General features: G+C 44.9%; 1 protein-coding gene across 1 annotated transcript in view; it reads left to right on the top strand.

The window, feature by feature from the left end:
- LOC126088134 (probable cytochrome P450 6a13) overlaps positions 1-21,342 on the top strand; it is a 208,499-nt gene that overhangs the window by 160,507 nt on the left and 26,650 nt on the right. Inside the window, exon 6 of the mRNA XM_049906251.1 lies at positions 4,111-4,344. Coding sequence (XP_049762208.1) covers positions 4,111-4,344 — 234 coding nt within the window. The remainder of the gene's footprint in view (positions 1-4,110; positions 4,345-21,342) is intronic.

Below are 21,342 nucleotides of genomic sequence, written 5' to 3'. Positions count from 1 at the left end.
ATGGAGTGTAGCCATGTATGGAAGTGAAACATGGGCGATAAATAGTTTGGACAAGAAGAGAATAGAGGCATTCGAAATGTGGTGCTACAGAAGAATGCTGAAGATTAGATGGGTAAATCACATAAATAGTGAGGAGGTATTGAATAGAATTGAGGAGAAGAGGAGTTTGTGGCACAACTTGACTAGAAGAAGGGATCGGTTGGTAGGACATGTTCGAAGGCATCAAGGGATCACCAATTTAGTACTGGAGGGCAGCGTGGAGGGTAAAAATCGTAGAGGGAGACCAAGAGATCAATACACTAAGCACATTCAGAAGAATGTAGGCTGCAGTAGGTACTTGGAGATGAAGAGGCTTGCACAGGATAGAGTAGCATGGAGAGCTGCATCAAACCAGTGCAGAACTGAAGACCACAACAACAACAACACCAGGTAGTGTAGGTATTCAACAAATGTCACTTGAATCAGTATGGTTCTACAGCTGTCAAGTAATATAAAGAGAAGTAACATGTGCCGACACATTCCATGACCTTGGAGATTTTCTCCTGAAATTGGTCCTATGGAGCTAGACGTTTTAAAATAAATAAAGAAAACATTACTCCAAAAGTCACTTGCAAATGGATAGCACCACTAGTTGGCTGATCGAGATGTTGGCATCCATATAATGACTTCACGCGCTGTCTACCTTATTCTATGTTCTAAGGTAGGGGCTTCCAACCTCTTAGCTTACCTGTGTCACGTTGGAAGAAGACGAGTAGTTTTGGGCCGCGGATAATATAATTGGAAGTTATTATTTATGATTCTTTACTTTAAAAGACATTTTATATATGAGATTCGACTTTGAATCTGAGAAACTAATATAACAGTATCAGGTTCGATCGAAGTGGTTGCCGTTCTCAGGGTGTTCTTGAGGTGTTCATTTGAGATTTTGGTTCTTTCAAAAAAAACAACTGTCCACAGACTTAGCGTACTTCCAAAAAAAGATGGCTGTGTAGCATGGGTTATTTGATTCTCGGCTCGTATGATCTGCAAAAATCCAGTGAAGATACATGATCAAATTTTTCTTTTAGGTTCCGCCTGAAAATTTTCTGGCAGCGTACCGATCAGAGACAGGGTCGTAGATGTCGAGGCCAGGTAATACAGTACAACCACGTTATGGAGGACTTTCTCTACTCTGGTTAGACTGTGAGGGGAATGAGCGTGATGACCGCTGCGTGGCGACGAAGTGTAAGGGAAGCAGCTTCCGCCATCACGTGCTGTACTAGCACGTTTCGATTCGTACCGATCACCATCTATTTGCAGAAATTGCTCACGAAAGTAAAAATATTTCGTGAAATCTCACTATAGAGCCGTTCACGTTCAAATGCGGTTCTTATTTGTAGCAGTGGATACGATATCAGATTAAAAACGCGTTACAACAGAATCACGATACTCTCAAATACCAAACATTGGCAGTAATTGCAAACCACACGAAGACTTCTAGATTCTACCAATTTGCAGTGATGAGTACTACGGTCAAAAAGGTTCTGTATCATAGCTGTACATACATAAGACAGTATTTCTTTGTATTTCCATAAATTAATGTCATTATAATCTCAAAAACTCTAGTTTCTCAGTTGCAACGGAAGTAGCCCTAAGATAACAGATTAGCACGTCTGGCGCATTGGCCGGTTATAGGAATGAGAGTCTGGGGGTTGAAGTACGGCATGGGCGGCAGTGTTAACAACAGGATGGAACAAGGAACATAATGTGGTATCAGCACAATGGGTGTCCGGTACATTTTTCGCTGATGGCTAGAAATGAGTTGCAGAGACAATTCCCAAATCGTTGGATTGAAAGCGGAGGAGATGTGTCGTGGCCGGCTCGTTCGGGAGACTTGACGCCTCTGGATTTTTTCTTGTGGGGATTCGTAAGAGACACTGTTTAAAGACGTTACAACTACACCTGAAGATATGCGAGAGAGAACTGTTAGAGCATGTGCTTCGATAAGTACCAAAGTTATAAGGAATACCACTTCACCCATCATAAGAAGATTGTAGCACTGCATTGATACCAATGGTCATCACTTCGAACATCTATAAATGGACGTTCATGCCACCTGTGTGACCTTTGTTGACCTTCAAAGACCTTACTGTTTCACATCATTAGATTTGTCTCGATAGCCGCTATCAAAAAATAAGTACCAAACTATAGCATCCCATTAAAAAAAAAAAAGTTGGCCTTCGTATCTGTGTAGCGATTCCACCTAGCAACAAGAACCAACGTTTTATTGTAGCCCCCGTTGTTCCATGTAACTTTTTCCTATCATACTTTCGGAGTTATTCTTGGTGGCAATAGTTGGTGACTCACCCTGTATAACTGCTAACAAATAACAACAAGCTCATAAGCCTTTTGTTAACAAGTGTTGCTAAACAAATTAAAGGAAAATCAACCGCAAAAGAGATAAAATACTTTTAAAACTGTAATTCTTAATTTGCTGATAATTATATTTTTGCAAAGCGTGTTGCTGTGGCAGATCGGGAAGCTCTGCTAATATTTGGCGCCCACAATTCGAATAGGAGGGGGAGCACAAGTCGCTGGTGTAGGTACACTACTGGCCATTAAAACTGCTACACCACGAAGATGAAGTGCTACAGACGCGAAATTTAACCGACAGGAAGAAGATTCTGTGATATGCAAATGATTAGCTTTTCAAAGCTTTCTCACAAGCTTGGCGCCGGTGGCGACACCTACAACGTGCTGACATGAGGAAAGTTTCCAACCGATTTCTCATACACATACAGCAGTTGACCGGCGTTGCCTGGTGAAACGTTGTTGTGATGCCTCGTGTAAGGAGGAGAAATGCGTACCATCACGTTTCCGATTTTGATAAAGGTCGGATTGTAGCCTATCGCGATTGCGGTTTATCGTATCGCGACATTGCTGCTTACGTTGGTCGAGATCCAATGACTGTTAGCAGAATATGGAATCGGTAGGTTCAGGAGGGTAATACGGAACGCCGTGTTGGATCTCACCGGCCTCGTATCACTAGCAGTCGAGATGACAGGCATCTTATCCGCATGGCTGTAATGATTACAGCATTATGATTTCGCATCCGTGTTTGGCGACATCGCGGTGAACGCACATTGGAAGCGTGTATTCGTCATCGCGATAGTGGCATATCACCCGGCGTGATGGTATGGGGTGCCATTGGTTATACGTCTCGGTCACCTCTTGTTCGCATCGACGACACTTTGTACAGTGGACGTTACATTTCAGATGTGTTACGACCCTTGGCTCTACCCTTCATTCGATCCCTGCGAAACCCTACATTTCAGCAGGATAATGCACGACAGCATGTTGCAGGTCCTGTACGGGCATTTCTGGATACAGAAAATGTTCGACTGCTACCCTGGCCAGCACATTCTCCAGATCTCTCACCAATTGAAAATGTCTGGTCAATGGTGGCCGAGCAACTGGCTCGTCACAATACGCCAGTCACTACTCTTGATGAACTGTGGTATCGTGTTGAAGCTGCATGGGGAGCTGTACCTGTACACGCCATCCAAGCTTTGTTTGACTCAATGCCCAGATAATCAAGGCCGTTATTACTGACAGAGTTAGTTGTTCTGGGTAGTGATTTCTCAGGATCTGTGGACCCAAACTGAGTGAAAATGTAATCACATGTCACTTCTAGTATGAATGAATACCCGTATATCATCTGCATTTCTTCTTGGTGTAGCAATTTTAATGGCCAGTAGTGTAGTACAGTCTTTCGAGCACACAAAGTAAGATGGCTTGGGGAATACTGAATTAAATGACTAAATCCACTGATCAAGACTCTAAATTCGCCTGCTTTACTTCGGCACAGATTAAAACAATTGCCATTTGATTTTAATTTAGTTTCAACCCTCGGAGGGGGCGATCGGTCCCCCCCCCCCCTCCCCTGGCCACCTTTTATACGCCCTTGGATGGATCGATAACAGAGCAGCATCAAAAATTTAATTTATCGTAAGTTTATATAGGCGGGCCTTGTGTTGAATACCTCTGTCATTAGGTAGCTACCGACCACGTGACAGTACATCGGTTGTTTGGTGCGACGTGACAGGTGTTTATTTTTTTCCCCCCACACAGAGGGCCTGATGAGCGGCGTGGAGACGAGCGTGCACGCGATGCTGATGTTCTCGGGCGCCATGGAGGCGACGGCGTCGGCGCTGGCCTACTGCCTGCTGGAGGTGGCGCTCAACCCGGGCGTGCAGCGCCGCCTCAGGGCCGAGCTGAGGGCCGCCGGCGCCCTGCAGGGCGAGGGCCGCCGCCTGCCCTTCGACGCGCTCGCCGGCCTGCCCTACCTCCACTGCGTCGTGCACGGTGAGCGCCGGGCTTCCCTTGGCGGCCTTTTCTACCAGTCCGCGGCTGTTGCGCTTCTCAGCTTGACCGGTCAAAAGTTACACTGAAAAAACAAAAAAAAAAAGAGCCAAATCATTTGTGTCCTACATGGTTTCATATTGAGAGGGGGGAGGGGAGTACTTTGTACCCGCCAGGGTAGCCGAGAGCGCTAACGCGCTGCTTCCTGGACTCGGGTAAGCGCGCTGTAATTTTTTCCTCCTATCTACGTAATTCTGTAGCTCTCAATTCGTTCGAGCAATCAATCATTCATGATAGGAAACACAGTCATAGCTCATCATCATCTTCATTTAAGACTGATTATGCCTTTCAGCGTTCAGTCTGTAGCATAGCCCCCCTTATACAGGTCCTCCATGATCCCCTATTCAGTGCTAACATTGGTGCCTCTTCTGATGTTAAACCTATTACTTCAAAATCATTCTTAACCGAATCCAGGTACCTTCTCCTCGGTCTGCCCCGACTCCTCCTACCCTCTACTGCTGAATCCATGAGTCTCTTGGGTAACCTTGCTTCTCCCATGCGTGTAACATGACCCCACCATCTAAGCCTGTTCGCCCTGACTGCTACATCTATAGAGTTCGTTCCCAGTTTTTCTTTGATTTCCTCATTGTGGACACCCTCCTGCCATTGTTCCCACCTACTAGTACCTGCAATCATCCTAGCTACTTTCATATCCGTAACCTCAACCTTGTTGATAAGGTAACCTGAATCCACCCAGCTTTCGCTCCCATACAACAAGGTTGGTCGAAAGATTGAACGGTGCACAGATAACTTAGTCTTGGTACTGACTTCCTTCTTGCAGAAGAGAGTAGATCGTAGCTGAGCGCTCACTGCATTAGCTTTGCTACACCTCGCTTCCAGTTCTTTCACTATGTTGCCATCCTGTGAGAATATGCATCCTAAGTACTTGAAACCGTCCACCTGTTCTAACTTTGTTCCTCCTATTTGGCACTCAATCCGTTTATATTTCTTTCCCACTGACATTACTTTCGTTTTGGAGATGCTAATCTTCATACCATCGCTCAGCTCAGTCACTCAAAAATGATTCTGAAATTTTACTTGTTAGAATGAAATCAGGCGATGATTCTTCTTCTCTGCAGGCTCGTGCTTTGCGGCAGTCTGCTAATCTGTACAAATAAAATGCCTCGTAATTTTGGGAGCGTTGTATAATCAGTCGGGAAACCTCAGATCAAGCGGATATTTGCCTTTGATGAAGTTTAACCTTCCGAAGAAGTAATGGAGCTCTTGGATTATTAAATGCAGGTTCGTATCCAGTCTTTCGGAAGTCCCTTCTGATTAACAACTACGCAATATATCGATAAATATCAGTCATTCTCAAATTTCAAATACACACCTTTTATTTGAAGGAGCCATCTATATATATTTCCTTTCAATCGTACAGTTCGTATCAGTTATCTTCTGTGATAAATCTCAATAATCAGATTACAGATCTTCCAAACCAAGCTCAGGCTAATTGGCACGAAGACAATCTCGGAAGCTCCCCTTCCTTTTTTTCTAACAACCACCAGAGAGAGTACTACAAAGAATACTTATGCGCTCATGGCATAGCTATTGTATGAAACTATTTTGCGCATGGATTCTGCGAGTATGAAGATAGAAAATTTGTAAACGTCATTCAAGGGTAGAATTGTATCAGAATAATTCGTCGAATATAAAGAGATATTACAGCGCCGGCCCCGGATCGAATCCGCCTGGCGGATTAACGACGAGGGCCGATGTGCCGGCCAGCCTGGATGTGGTTTTTAGGCGGTTTTCCACATCCCACTACATAAATACCGGGCTGGTCCCCATCTTCCGCCTCAGTTACACGGCTCGGAGACTTCTGAACACATTAACACTATTCCATGGATTACACTAGACGCAGACAGTTGGGGTACACTGATTCCGTCCCGGGAGGTACGGGGTGGCGGCAGGAAGGGCATCTGGACACCCCTTAAACATTAACATGCCCAATCCGATTAACGATGGCCGACCCTGCGTAACTACGGGACAATGCTCAAACGATAGAATAGAATAGAGGGGGGTGCTTTCTGCCTACCTTTTGAAATTATTGTACTCTGTAGTCTGATTTAAAATAGTTGCCACTTGACGTTTGCGCTGCGAAGTTGCGGCGTTGTCACGTCAAGCACTGGCTGGAGGCAGCCGCCTCAGCGCATCGCTACCCCCGCCGGTAGGAAATCGTTTTAAAGCCTGTATCTTCTACAAAAAGTAAGTAAATTTCAAACCCACGTGTGATGTATATTTCTACAATGTCTCTCAATCTGTCAAGTATCTATTCTTAATTTTAATTAGGACAAAAGTTACGTTAATTTGTTTGAAACCATTTAAATTCTCGATTTCGCAAACAGCTTCTAACTTATCACGTCACCGCAAAATATTATTTTTCCATTCATTATCAAAATAATGCACTCGGCAAAGAATCCTTAAAAGTTTTCGTAGTGCATTACCTTTCCTGTATGTAAATTTCTGAAAACAGCGTTTTTAAGCAACCCTATCAGTACTGAACTCGAAACAAGTATGACGTTTAAAATCTCTATCTCCTATTAATATTATGTAAATATTTTGAAATTTACTTGCAGTATCGGTCTCAGTGGTATCTATAAGCATATCAAATATCTTTTCTTAATTTTAATTGGGGCCGTTCTACATCTACATCTACATCTATACTCCGCGAGCCACCTTACGGTGTGTGGCGGAGGGTACTTATTGTACCACTATCTGATCCCCCCTTCCCTGTTCCATTCACGAATTGTGCGTGGGAAGAACGACTGCTTGTAAGTCTCCGTATTTGCTCTAATTTCTCGGATCTTTTCGTTGTGATCATTACGCGAGATATATGTGGGCGGTAGTAATATGTTGCCCATCTCTTCCCGGAATGTGCTCTCTCGTAATTTCGATAATAAACCTCTCCGTATTGCGTAACGCCTTTCTTGAAGTGTCCGCCACTGGAGCTTGTTCAGCATCTCCGTAACGCTCTCGCGCTGACTAAATGTCCCCATGACGAATCGCGCTGCTTTTCGCTGGATCATGTCTATCTCTTCTATTAATCCAACCTGGTAAGGGTCCCATACTGATGAGCAATACTCAAGAATCGGACGAACAAGCGTTTTGTAAGCTACTTCTTTCGCCGATGAGTCACATTTTCTTAGAATTCTTCCTATGAATCTCAACCTGGCGCCTGCTTTTCCCACTATTTGTTTTATGTGATCATTCCACTTCAGATCGCTCCGGATAGTAACTCCTAAGTATTTTACGGTCGTTACCGCTTCCAATGATTTACCACCTATGGCATAATCGTACTGGAATGGATTTCTGCCCCTATGTATGCGCATTATATTACATTTATCTACGTTTAGGGAAAGCTGCCAGCTGTCGCACCATGCATTAATCCTCTGCAGGTCTTCCTGGAGTACGTACGAGTCTTCTGATGTTGCTACTTTCTTGTAGACAACCGTGTCATCTGCAAATAGCCTCACGGAGCTACCGATGTTGTCAACTAAGTCATTTATGTATATTGTAAACAATAAAGGTCCTATCACGCTTCCTTGCGGTACTCCCGAAATTACCTCTACATCTGCAGATTTTGAACCGTTAAGAATGACATGTTGTGTTCTTTCTTCTAGGAAATCCTGAATCCAATCACAAACCTGGTCCGATATTCCGTAAGCTCGTATTTTTTTCACTAAACGTAAGTGCGGAACCGTATCAAATGCCTTCCTGAAGTCCAGGAATACGGCATCAATCTGCTCGCCAGTGTCTACGGCACTGTGAATTTCTTGGGCAAATAGGGCGAGCTGAGTTTCACATGATCTCTGTTTGCGGAATCCATGTTGGTTATGATGAAGGAGATTTGTATTATCTAAGAACGTCATAATACGAGAACACAAAACATGTTCCATTATTCTACAACAGATTGACGTAAGCGAAATAGGCCTATAATTATTCGCATCTGATTTATGACCCTTCTTGAAAATGGGAACGACCTGCGCTTTCTTCCAGTCGCTAGGTACTTTACGTTCTTCCAGCGATCTACGATAAATTGCTGATAGAAAGGGGGCAAGTTCTTTAGCATAATCACTGTAGAATCTTAAGGGTATCTCGTCTGGTCCGGATGCTTTTCCGCTACTAAGTGATAGCAGTTGTTTTTCAATTCCGATATCGTTTATTTCAATATTTTCCATTTTGGCGTCCGTGCGACGGCTGAAGTCAGGGACCGTGTTACGATTTTCCGCAGTGAAACAGTTTCGGAACACTGAATTCAGTATTTCTGCCTTTCTTCGGTCGTCCTCTGTTTCGGTGCCATCGTGGTCAACGAGTGACTGAATAGGGGATTTAGATCCGCTTACCGATTTTACATATGACCAAAACTTTTTAGGGTTCTTGTTTAGATTGTTTGCCAATGTTTTATGTTCGAATTCGTTGAATGCTTCTCTCATTGCTCTCTTTACGCTCTTTTTCGCTTCGTTCAGCTTTTCCTTATCAGCTATGATTCGACTACTCTTAAACCTATGATGAAGCTTTCTTTGTTTCCGTAGTACCTTTCGTACATGATTGTTATACCACGGTGGATCTTTCCCCTCGCTTTGGACCTTAGTCGGTACGAACTTATCTAAGGCGTACTGGACGATGTTTCTGAATTTTTTCCATTTTTGTTCCACATCCTCTTCCTCAGAAATGAACGTTTGATGGTGGTCACTCAGATATTCTGCGATTTGTGCCCTATCACTCTTGTTAAGCAAATATATTTTCCTTCCTTTCTTGGCATTTCTTATTACACTTGTAGTCATTGATGCAACCACTGACTTATGATCACTGATACCCTCTTCTACATTCACGGAGTCGAAAAGTTCCGGTCTATTTGTTGCTATGAGGTCTAAAACGTTAGCTTCACGAGTTGGTTCTCTAACTATCTGCTCGAAGTAATTCTCGGATAAGGCAGTCAGGATAATGTCACAAGAGTCTCTGTCCCTGGCTCCAGTTCTGATTGTGTGACTATCCCATTCTATACCTGGTAGATTGAAGTCTCCCCCTATTACAATAGTATGATCACGAAACTTCTTCACGACGTTCTGCAGGTTCTCTCTGAGGCGCTCAACTACTACGGTTGCTGATGCAGGTGGTCTATAGAAGCATCCGACTATCATATCTGACCCACCCTTGATACTTAGCTTAACCCAGATTATTTCACATTCGCATTCGCTAATAACTTCACTGGATATTATTGAATTCTTTACTGCTATAAATACTCCTCCACCATTGGCGTTTATCCTATCCTTGCGGTATATATTCCATTCTGTGTCTAGGATTTCGTTACTGTTCACTTCCGGTTTTAACCAACTTTCCGTTCCTAATACTATATGCGCACTATTTCCTTCAATAAGAGATACTAATTCAGGAACCTTGCCCTGGATACTCCTGCAGTTTACCAACATTACGTTAACTTTTCCTGTTTTTGGTCTCTGAGGACGGACGTTCTTTATCAACGATGATAATGTCCTCTCTGGTAAGCCGTCAGGTATTTTATCGTTTCGCCCAAGGGGGGGTCCCTCTAACCTAAAAAACCCCCGTGTGCACGCCACACGTACTCTGCTACCCTAGTAGCTGCTTCCGGTGTGTAGTGCACGCCTGACCTGTCTAGGGGGGCCCTACAGTTCTCCACCCAATAACGGAGGTCGATGAATTTGCAACCATTATAGTCGCAGAGTCGTCTGAGCCTCTGGTTTAGACCCTCCACACGGCTCCAAACCAGAGGACCGCGATCGACTCTGGGCACTATGCTGCAGATATTAAGCTCAGCTTGCACTCCGCGTGCGATGCTGGTTGTCTTCACCAAATCAGCCAGCCGCCGGAAGGAACCAAGGATGGCCTCAGAACCCAAGCGGCAGGCGTCATTCGTTCCGACATGTGCTACTATCTGCAGCCGGTCACACCCAGTGCGTTCAATAGCTGCCGGAAGGGCCTCCTCCACATTACGGACGAGACCCCCCGGCAAGCACACCGAGTGCACACTGGCATTCTTCCCCGACCTACCCGCTATTTTCCTGAGGGGCTCCATAACCCGCCTAACGTTGGAGCTCCCTATAACTAATAGGCCCGCCCTCTGTGACTGTCGGGACCTTGCCGGAGAATCGGCCACTGGCCCAACAGGCGAGGCATCCTGTGGTGGCTCGGAAACGATGTCATCACCACTAGGAAGCACCCCGTACCTGTTGGAAAGGGGTAAGGCAGCTGCCACGCGGCCAGATCCCACCTTCGCCTTTCGGCCAGGCACGCGAGAGCCCACCACTGTCCGCCATTCACCCTGGAGTGATGGCTGACCGGTAAGATGCTCACTGCCGGAAGACGCAGCGACATCAGGGGTTCCATGTGATTCCAAGGCCACCGAAGTAGGCATAGGTCTCACCACAGTTGCCCCAACGCCACTACGAGCCGACGCCTGCGCCTCGAGCTCGATGAGCCTAACAGACAAAGCCTCCACCTGCCCCCGAAGAGTGGCCAATTCTCCTTGCGTCCGCTCACAACAACCACAGTCCCTACACATGACTATGTTTACCCTACCCTATACGGTGACAAATTCCCAAGATAATCTTCTGATGAGCTACTCTGATAATCAAGAAACACTCCCTGAAATACGAGACGCGAAAACTACGCTAGGTTTTCCCAGAAAAACTATTTAAAAGCTAAGCGCAGCAAATAAGTACAAAAACGCTTTATACAAACAGTACTCGCTGCTGCTGGTGCTCTCGCTCTGGCTGTCACAAGACAACTGCTGATTCAAGTGACTAGTGGCTAACGGCCGCGAAACAAACAAAGACGGTTTTAGGGCGCTTTCTGTTCTAAACGATCAAGAAAACACTAAGAAATCTAACACGAAAACTACGTAAAGTTTTATCAAGAACTGTTAGTTACTATGCAGAGCAGATAAACACAAATAGAATCCCTTCCTTAGTGGAAGGTCGTAAACAAAATGCAAAATAAACGCTTTATACAAACAGTACTGTGCTGCTGCTGGTGCTCTCGCTCTCGCTGTCACAAGACAACTGCTGATTCAAGTGACTAGTGGCTAACGGCCGCGAAACAAACAAATGACGGTTTTAGGGCGCTTTCTGTTCTAAACGATCAAGAAAACACTAAGAAATCTAACACGAAAACTACGTAAAGTTTTATCAAGAACTGTTAGTTACTATGCAGAGCAGATAAACACAAATAGAATCCCTTCCTTAGTGGAAGGTCGTAAACAAAATGCAAAATAAACGCTTTATACAAACAGTACTGTGCTGCTGCTGGTGCTCTCGCTCTCGCTGTCACAAGACTATTGAAGTGTGAGAAATTTTCGCGTCCGGAAAAGTTTTCTTCTTTAGATTGCAAATCTCGAAAACTATTACACACATTCAATAACATCTTGATGTATATACAAAATGAAATAGAATTAAAATGTAGTCTAACTTACCGTAAGGAGAGACGAGAGCTGGTCAAACAGTATTTCTTAGTCCCTCAACAACAATAAGAATTAATCGAAATAAATTCGCAAACGCAATATTTAAGGCAGTAAGTACACTACACACTAATCAGACAATGCGAAAACACCGCTTAATTCAGAGTCGGAGTCAGTGGAATTATCCACGTCGCTGCTCGTATTGACAGATATAATCAAGACTTCGACACTTGGTTGTAAGATACCTTCATTGTTCTATGCGTTCTGTATCACTCCTTTCACGTGATACACAACCATCTGCCAGTCTTCCGATGTCACAATTTCAACTGTCTCTTTCAAAAGACGTTCCACTTCGGTTAATGTGAATTTATTTTCTGCAGCAATATGCCGTTTAACCTGAGCCCATATCAGCTCTAGTTCGTTGAAATGGCAATAGTAAGGAGGCAATCTGAGCACTTTATGCCCGTATTTTTTTGCTACTTCATCCATAATGTAAATCGGGTTCTTTAGCTTGTGTTGCGATACAAGTTCTAATAATTCTGCCCTTCTCAAATTACTGTCGAACTGTACCTTATGTTTCTGTAACCAGCTAACAATGTCGTTTTTCCTCGTTGCCTTTGTGGGTGCTTTATCTTGTATTACTGAGTCATAAGGAGCGTTATCCATAACAATGATAGAGTTTTTTGTTAAGTTCTGGAGCACACAGTCTTCAAACCATTTCACAAAAGTATTGTGGTTCATCTCCTCGTGGTAGTCAGAGGACTTATTTCAACTGAATAGCAGCAGACAATTTGGAATGAAACCTTTTGAATTTCCGGCATGTGCTACAATTATCCTTTTTCCTCTGCCGATCGGAGCTGCCATACTACCGCAAATGGTACCGTCTGTCCAGCCTTTTTTTAAACTGTGTCCTGCATTCACCTATGTTTCATCAAGCCAAACGACATCATCAAAATTTGTCCCCACTAATTTTCTAAGAAAGCGGCATCACCAGGTTGCAATATCTTGGCGTTCCATTAGTAACTTTCTGCCAGAGATGGATTTACAGCGGAATCCTAACATTTTCACGACTCGTGACAAAGACGATTTACTACCGTGAAACAGGTTAGCCGATGTGAGGGTAGCATGTAGTTTTTTGAGTGTTGGATACTCCTTCCTCGAATAAAATGCATATATTTGACGACGAATGGCATCTTCCTGAAAAGAGTAAAGTTTTGTGACCCTCTTCTCTAGTCGCCTCTTTTTCCCAGGTGTCTCCAATTCAGATGATTCACTTGAGCCTTCTTTCGTGAATTTCTCCTTGCAAATTCTTATTACTGATCGTTCGCTAACTTGCAGAGCAGCTGCAGTTCGCTCCACCACATTATTGAAGGAACGAGAGGCCCTCCTGCATCCCTCTCTCTCTCAAAATACTCCCTTAAGGAACACACGTATTCACGCGTATAACGACGCCATGTCCGCCACTTTTTGGAGGTTTCCGAGGAGTGTGCAGCCTCGGCCTCCCTCTCTTGCGACTGCTTTCGTCAGACATCGTAAACACGCGAAGCTACAAGTCACTCAAATCTCTCACCCGCACGTCTACAACGGCTCGCTGAGGACTGGCTGTCACAATGCCTCAGTCAGCTCAGCAGAGCGAAGTGGCAACGCAGTGGCAGCCGACAGCGCCGGCTGCCATTGGTTTATTGGTGGCGGGAGCCCTGAAGCCCGTTGCCTGTCAAGTGACAACTACTTTAAATCACACTATAGTCTGTTATTTCGTACTATAAAATTTTGAAAAAAGGTGTTTGCGGTCTTTAATGAATTCCACAAATACACTACTGGAAATTGAAATAAGAACACCGTGAATTCATTGTCCCAGGAAGGGGAAACTTTATTGACACATTCCTGGCGTCAGATACATCACATGATCACACTGACAGAACCACAGGCACATAGACACAGGCAACAGAGCATGCACAATGTCGGCACTAGTACAGTGTATATCCACCTTTCGCAGCAATGCAGGCTGCTATTCTCCCATGGAGACGATCGTAGAGATGCTGGATGTAGTCCTGTGGAACGGCTTGCCATGCCATTTCCACCTGGCGCCTCAGTTGGACCAGCGTTCGTGCTGGACGTGCAGACCGCGTGAGACGACGCTTCGTCCAGTCCCAAACATGCTCAATGGGGGACAGATCCGGAGATCTTGCTGGCCAGGGTAGTTGACTTACACCTTCTAGAGCACGTTGGGTGGCACGCGATACATGCGGACGTGCATTGTCCTGTTGGAACAGCACGTTCCCTTGCCGGTCTAGGAATAGTAGAACGATGGGTTCGATGACGATATGGATGTACCGTGCACTATTTAGTGTCCCCTCGACGATCACCAGTGGTGTACGGCCAGTGTAGGAGATCGCTCCCCACACCATGATGCCGGGTGTTGGCCCTGTGTGCCTCGGTCGTATGCAGTCCTGATTGTGGCGCTCACCTGCACGGCGCCAAACACGCATACGACCATCATTGGCACCAAGGCAGAAGCGACTCTCATCGCTGAAGACGACACGTCTCCACTCGTCCCTCCATTCACGCCTGTCGCGACACCACTGGAGGCGGGCTGCACGATGTTGGGGCGTGAGCGGAAGACGGCCTAACGGTGTGCGGGACCGTAGCCCAGCTTCATGGAGACGGTTGCGAATGGTCCCAGGAGCAACAGTGTCCCTAATTTGCTGGGAAGTGGCGGTGCGGTCCCCTACGGCACTGCGTAGGATCCTACGGTCTTGGCGTGCATCCGTGGGTCGCTGCGGTCCGGTCCCAGGTCGACGGGCACGTGCACCTTCCGCCGACCACTGGCGACAACATCGATGTACTGTGGAGACCTCACGCCCCACGTGTTGAGCAATTCGGCGGTACGTCCACCCGGCCTCCCGCATGCCCACTATACGCCCTCGCTCAAAGTCCGTCAACTGCACATACGGTTCACGTCCACGCTGTCACGGCATGCTACCAGTGTTAAAGACTGCGATGGAGCTCCGTATGCCACGGCAAACTGGCTGACACTGACGGCGGCGGTGCACAAATGCTGCGCAGCTAGCGCCATTCGACGGCCAACACCGCGGTTCCTGGTGTGTCCGCTGTGCCGTGCGTGTGATCATTGCTTGTACAGCCCTCTCGCAGTGTCCGGAGCAAGTATGGTGGGTCTGACACACCGGTGTCAATGTGTTCTTTTTTCCATTTCCAGGAGTGTATTTTAAGTTTTTCAGTCAAACGTAAGCCAAAAATTTAAGTCTTAATTGTACAAGTCACTTCTCCAATGCACTTCATATTCAGTATTTTCAGGTTCAGGACCTTACTTACACATCAGTATTTCATTAAAAAATATGTTGTGAATAAAAGTGAATAAGAATTAAAGAAATTTTGTTTTTTAGAATGAACGCAAACTGACTCCCTTGCTAGTACACGTTATTGAAAGTGCGCTGATGTTACATAGTGCATCCCAGAAGATATTTTCCTGTTCAGGACACCACTACACATCTGTGCAGCCTTAAAAAGTATGTTGTTAGTATAAGACAACGAAAATTAATGAATTTTGCATTTTTTCCATTTTTTAGTATGGACATAAAGTCTTCCACCTTCCTTCCTTCCTTGGTTATGCGCGTTATGGAAAAAGCGTTGCTATTGCTGAGGTTAATGCAATTTGTAGAGTTTTGCGTTAGTACACTCGAGCTCGAGAGTTCGATTTCGAATCTAAAAAGCTAAACTCAGCCCGCAGGCATCACTGGATGCGGATAAGGAGGGGCCTGTCGTCAGCAAACACCGCTCTCCCGGCCGTATGTCAGTTTCCGAGACCAGAGCCGCTACTCCTCAAGCAAGTGGCTCTTCAGTTCGCCTCACGAAGGCTGAGTGCAACAGCGTTTGGCGGACCAGATGCTCAGCCATCCAGGTGCTAGCCCGGCCCGACGGCGCTTAATTTCGGTGATCTGACGAGAACCAGTGTTACCACTGCGACAAGGCCATTGGCCGGTTCCGTATTTAGGTGTAACTTTTTCTTTAATTTTCTAATTTCAGGCACCTTAATCGTTATAGAGCAGTCACTGCTGGTGTATACAATGGCTAAAACAACAACAACAACAACAACAACAATCCATCTACTACTTCATAAAAACTGTTACATGGTCTGATAAACTTCCGAACACTGACCAAATTCTCAGCTGCCAAGATCGTTAAAATCATTTATTTATACAGATGACCAATTTCGACAATTCTCTGTCGCCATCTTCGGGTATGTTTTTACCATTACATAATCACGTCCATGATGTAAATATAATCTCATCCATGATGTAAACTTAGATCCGAAGATGGCAACAGAGAGTTGCCGGTCATCTACGTGAATGAATGATTTTGCCGACCGCTGTGGCCGAGCGGTTCTAGGCGCTTGAGTCCGGAACCGCGCGACTGCTACGGTCGCAGGTTCGAATTCTGCCTCGGCCATGGATGTGTGTGATGTTCTTAGATTAGTTAGTTTTAAGTAGTTCCAAGTTCTAGGGGACTGATGACCTCAGATGTTAAGTCCCATAGTACTCAGAGCCATTTTAACCAATAAATGATTTTAGCGATCTTGGAAGTTGAGAATTTATACAGTGTTCATAATTCTACAGATCACCGCCACACTGACGATGTGAGAAGTGAATTACGTGAGAGTATCTTCAATATGCATAACTCCCACCACTGGTGTGAAGTCAATGCGCACGTCACTCGAGATCACGCATATCAGGTCTGCTTTAACATCAACATGTTGTTGTTGTGGTCTTCAGTCCTGAGACTGGTTTGATGCAGCTCTCCATGCTACTCTATCCTGTGCAAGCTTCTTCATCTCCCAGTACCTACTTCAACCTACATCCTTCTGAATCTGCTTAGTGTATTCATCTCTTGGTCTCCCCCTACGATTTTTACCCTCCACGCTGCCCTCCAATATTAAATTGGTGATCCCTTGATGCCTCAGAACATGTCCTACCAACCGATCCCTTCTTCTGGTCAAGTTGTGCCACAAACTTCTCTTCTCCCCAATCCTATTCAATACTTCCTCATTAGTTATGTGATCTACCCATCTAATCTTCTGTAGCACCACATTTCGAAAGCTTCTATTCTCTTCTTGTCCAAACTATTTACCGTCCATGTTTCACTTCCATACATGGCTACACTCCATACAAATACTTTCAGAAATGACTTCCTGACACTTAAATCTATATTCGATGTTAACAAATTTCTCTTCTTCAGAAACGCTTTCCTTGCCATTGCCAGTCTACATTTTATATCCTCTCTACTTCGACCATCATCAGTTATTTTGCTCCCCAAATAGCAAAACTCCTTTACTACTTTAAGTGTTTCATTTCCTAATCTAATTCCCTCAGCATCACCCGACTTAATTCGACTACATTCCATTATCCTCGTTTTGCCTTTGTTGATGTTCTTCTTATATCCTCCTTTCAAGAGACTGTCCATTCCGTTCAACAGCTCTTCCAAGTCCTTTGCTGTCTCTGACAGAATTACAATGTCATCGGCGAACCTCAAAGTTTTTATTTCTTCTCCATGGATTTTAATACCTATTCCGAATTTTTCTTTTGTTTCCTTTACTGCTTGCTCAATATACAGATTGAATAACATCGGGGAGAGGCTACAACCCTGTCTCACTCCCTTCCCAACCATTGCTTCCCTTTCATGTCCCTCAGCTCTTATAACTGCCATCTGGTTTCTGTACAAATTGTAAATAGCCTTTCGCTCCCTGTGTTTTACCCCTGCCACCTTTAGAATTTGAAAGAGAGTATTCCAGTCAACATTGTCAAAAGCTTTCTCTAAGTCTACAAATGCTAGAAACGTAGATTTGCCTTTCCTTAATCTTTCTTCTAAGATAAGTCGTAAGGTCAGTATTGCCTCACGTGCTCAACATACGGTCTGTAATATTGGAGACAGTGTCCTGGGTGTCTTCATCTAGCTGGACTGGCTGACTGAGCGAAGGTATCAGTGTGCCTGTCTAAAAATTTCCGATTCCTGTTCGGCAGAGTTTGTGGTTCCAACATGATGGGGCACCTGCACATTTGGGAAGAAACGTGCGACGCTATTTAAGGACAGTCTTTCCTGGAAAAGTCTATGGGTTTCTTCAAGGAGGGACGGTTGCTGAAATACATTTGTTCTGCACTGCCAAAGAATGTGGAAGAACTAGCAGCGCACTTGTTGCCCTTCTAACTGTGGATGTAGTTAAGCTGCGAATAGTTCAGAGAAGCATGATCCAGCATGTCTCTAAGTGTTTGCACAAGCAGGGAAGTCGTTTTCAGCATGTGCTATGTATATCTTTTTTTGAAAGACAAGGTGTCAGTGACAGCGCAATATGTATATTTGACACCTTTACACTGGTAAATTTTGTAAGTAGGCTGTTTATGTTTTCTTTATGGAAGTAGGCTGTTTATGTTTTCTTTATATAAGTAGGCTGTTTATGTTTTCTTATTGGCAACGTTACGTAGCGCTCTATACGAAAATCACTGGCTGTGCTGTGTGCAGTCTGTGGCTAGTTTGCATTGTTGTCTGCCATTGTAGTGTTGGGCAGCGGCAGCTGGATGTGAACAGCGCGTAGCGTTGCGCAGTTGGAGGTGAGCCGCCAGCAGTGGTGGATGTGGGGAGAGAGATGGCGGAGTTTTGAAATTGAACTGCTATATATATTATGATTATTAAGGTAAATACAGTGTTTGTTCTCTATTAAAATCTTTCACTTGCTAACTATCCCTATCAGTAGTTAGTGACTTCCGTAGTTTGAATCTTTTATTTAGCTGGCAGTAGTGGCGCTCGCTGTATTGCAGTAGTTCGAGTAACGAAGATTTTTGGTGAGGTAAGTGATTTGTGAAACGTATAGGTTAATGTTAGTCAGGGCCATTCCTTTGTAGGGATTTCTGAAAGTCAGATTGCGTTGCGCTAAAAAAATATTGTGTGTCAGTTTAAGCACAGTCGTGTATAAATGTTCTAAGGGGACGTTTCAATTTTTCTGTTATTTCTGTATTATGACAGCTAATTATATCTATCTAATATTTACTCTTCATGAATACATTGTAAGACAACAAAGAAAAGAACGACCACGAAGGAATTGTACGAATGATACGGAAGTCGGTAGAGGCTATGTATATGTACAGACAAAAGATGATTACAGTTTCAGAAGAACTGGATGATTTATTTAAGAGAAACAGCTTCACAGATGGAACAAGTCAATAAAGCACATATGCGGCTTGGCAATGACTGATAGAGTTGTTGGATGTCCTGCTGAGGGATATCATGCCGAATCCTATCCAACTGACAAGTTAGATAGTCAAAATGGTGAGCTGGTTGGAGAGCCTTCTCCGTTATGCTCCAAACGTTTCTAATTGGTGAGAGATGGTGCGACCTTGGCGACTTTGCTAATAGAGGTTTCGGCCTGGAATCCCACTGACTGGACTAGAAGTGTCTTCAGTGAAGAGTCCCATTTAGAACTGAGCCCCGATGACCAACTAAGACGTGTCTGGAGACGCCCAGGACAGAGATGGGATACCAGCCTGACTGTCACCCGCCATACGCCTTACAACCAGGAGTGATGGCCTGAAGTACCATTTCTTTTCATAGCAGGATCCTTAGAGCACAGCGGTCCGTCGAAGATATTCTACAATACGACCCGTTTTGTTGCCCTTCATGGCAAGCTGTCTTGGGCTTACATTTCAGCAAGCTAATGTCCACCTGTATAAGGCTAGAGTTTCTGCTACTTGCCTGTGTGCTTGCCAAATCGCACCTTCGCCCGCAACGTCTCCGGATGTCAAGCCAAACAACGTTTGGGGGCGTTATGGGCAAGGCCCTCCAACGGTCTCGGGATCTTGACGATCCAACGCGGCAGTTGGGCATAATTTGGCACGATATCCCTCAGGAGGACTTCCAACAACCCTGCCAGTCAACTCCGTGCCGAATAACCGCTTGCATAAGGGCCAGAGATGCGCCAACGCGCTACTGAATTGCTCAATCTGTGGTGTTGTTTCTCTTGAATAAATGATCGATTTGTTCTGAAACTGTAATCATTGGTACGTCACATCTATCGATTTCAGTCCCATCCGGATAATTTCTTCGTGGTGAGTTGTCTTTTCATCTTAGACTTTATTTCTAGCGTGTCTAACAGTTAATTGTTACATTTAACGTCAGAAAACTGTTGTTGTAGGATATGTATTGCTCAAGACACAGTGTATATTACAGTGTTTTTGGGTAGATCAAAATTAGAATACAAAAAATAACATCTTGACCCCGAATCGGACTCACGAACTCAAGCATTCCAACCGAAAAACTCTACACACTGAACTAACTGAACAGAACAGCTACTGAGCGCTGACTGTAAATATTTTCCATACACGTGATTACAGCGTGCCAAGTACGTTTTCTTCCACGTCCGTTTTCTGTCAAAAAATCCACATCACGAAAGTTTGTTACAGTCATTTTTGTACTTTTCGTATGCGAGGATCGCGCTGTGGAGTTTGAGTGTGCGAATTTAGACTTACCCTGGATATGGAAAGGTTATACGCCTGTTATTTGTTTGAAGGGAGTCGTGTCGTGCATCGCGTAAGAAGGAGCAAAGTCTACCACAACTTGTTAGAACTCCACAGTGGCAACATCCTCACCCATCGAGACCGTCCACGTTGGTCAGGATGCCACGACTGCCGTATGTAAATAGTATCATTATTTCGGAAGGCCACACACAATGTCATGCAGAACCTAGATGGATTCGAGCCATTAGTCCCAGAGATGACAAACTTGCTTGCTCGACCGTGCAGGACTGTGCAGCCACATCGTGTATCTTGAGACAGGAAATTGTCTTGTGTGCAACAAGACCACCACTTGCATGGTTAGTGTCACTGCTGTGTACGACTGTTGTATGGGCGCCTCTTGATGCAGCAGCAGAGCAAGGTGCTGCGATGGTGTTCCGTCCGAGGGCAACACTGGACACAGGAGCTGCACTACCTAGTCCAAGTTCTACGTGCAGAGTCCAGACTCTTGGAAGAAAGTGAACATTGCCAGATTTCATTCGTCGTCGTCATTTGGGCGTAGCACCTAGCGTGATGCTATAGGGTGCCGTTCGGTATGTTCAACATGCTAACCTCTAACTCAGCGGACTCAAAGTTAATGATCAACAATGGACTACGTCATAGCAAGAGTCGCTACATACACATCGTCAACTCGCAACGCACGAAAACACCTTAGTTGATCGATGTGAGAATTACATCGATGTAAGGAGTGCAAAATTCTCCAGAAAGTTAGAGAAGATGTTATAACTCAAAGAAAGCTGAATATGCGACCGAAATCCTGTATTCGGCTTCCTAATAATCACTGTTGGCAAGCTTTATGTGGTATCGTGCAGGACCAGCGGTAGGCAACGCTGATAGATAGTGCAGGCATTAGCGAGTTCTCTCTGCAATCAGCAACCAATGGAGGCACTCCAGAAGACCCCGCCTCCCTCTCACCATAGCAACGCTCTC

The sequence above is a fragment of the Schistocerca cancellata genome, chromosome 6 (genome assembly GCF_023864275.1).
Source record: "Schistocerca cancellata isolate TAMUIC-IGC-003103 chromosome 6, iqSchCanc2.1, whole genome shotgun sequence".
NCBI classification, from domain to species: Eukaryota; Metazoa; Arthropoda; class Insecta; order Orthoptera; family Acrididae; genus Schistocerca; species Schistocerca cancellata.
The sequence above is the reverse complement of the archived record's forward strand: the minus strand, read 5'-3'. Positions and strand labels throughout refer to the sequence as shown.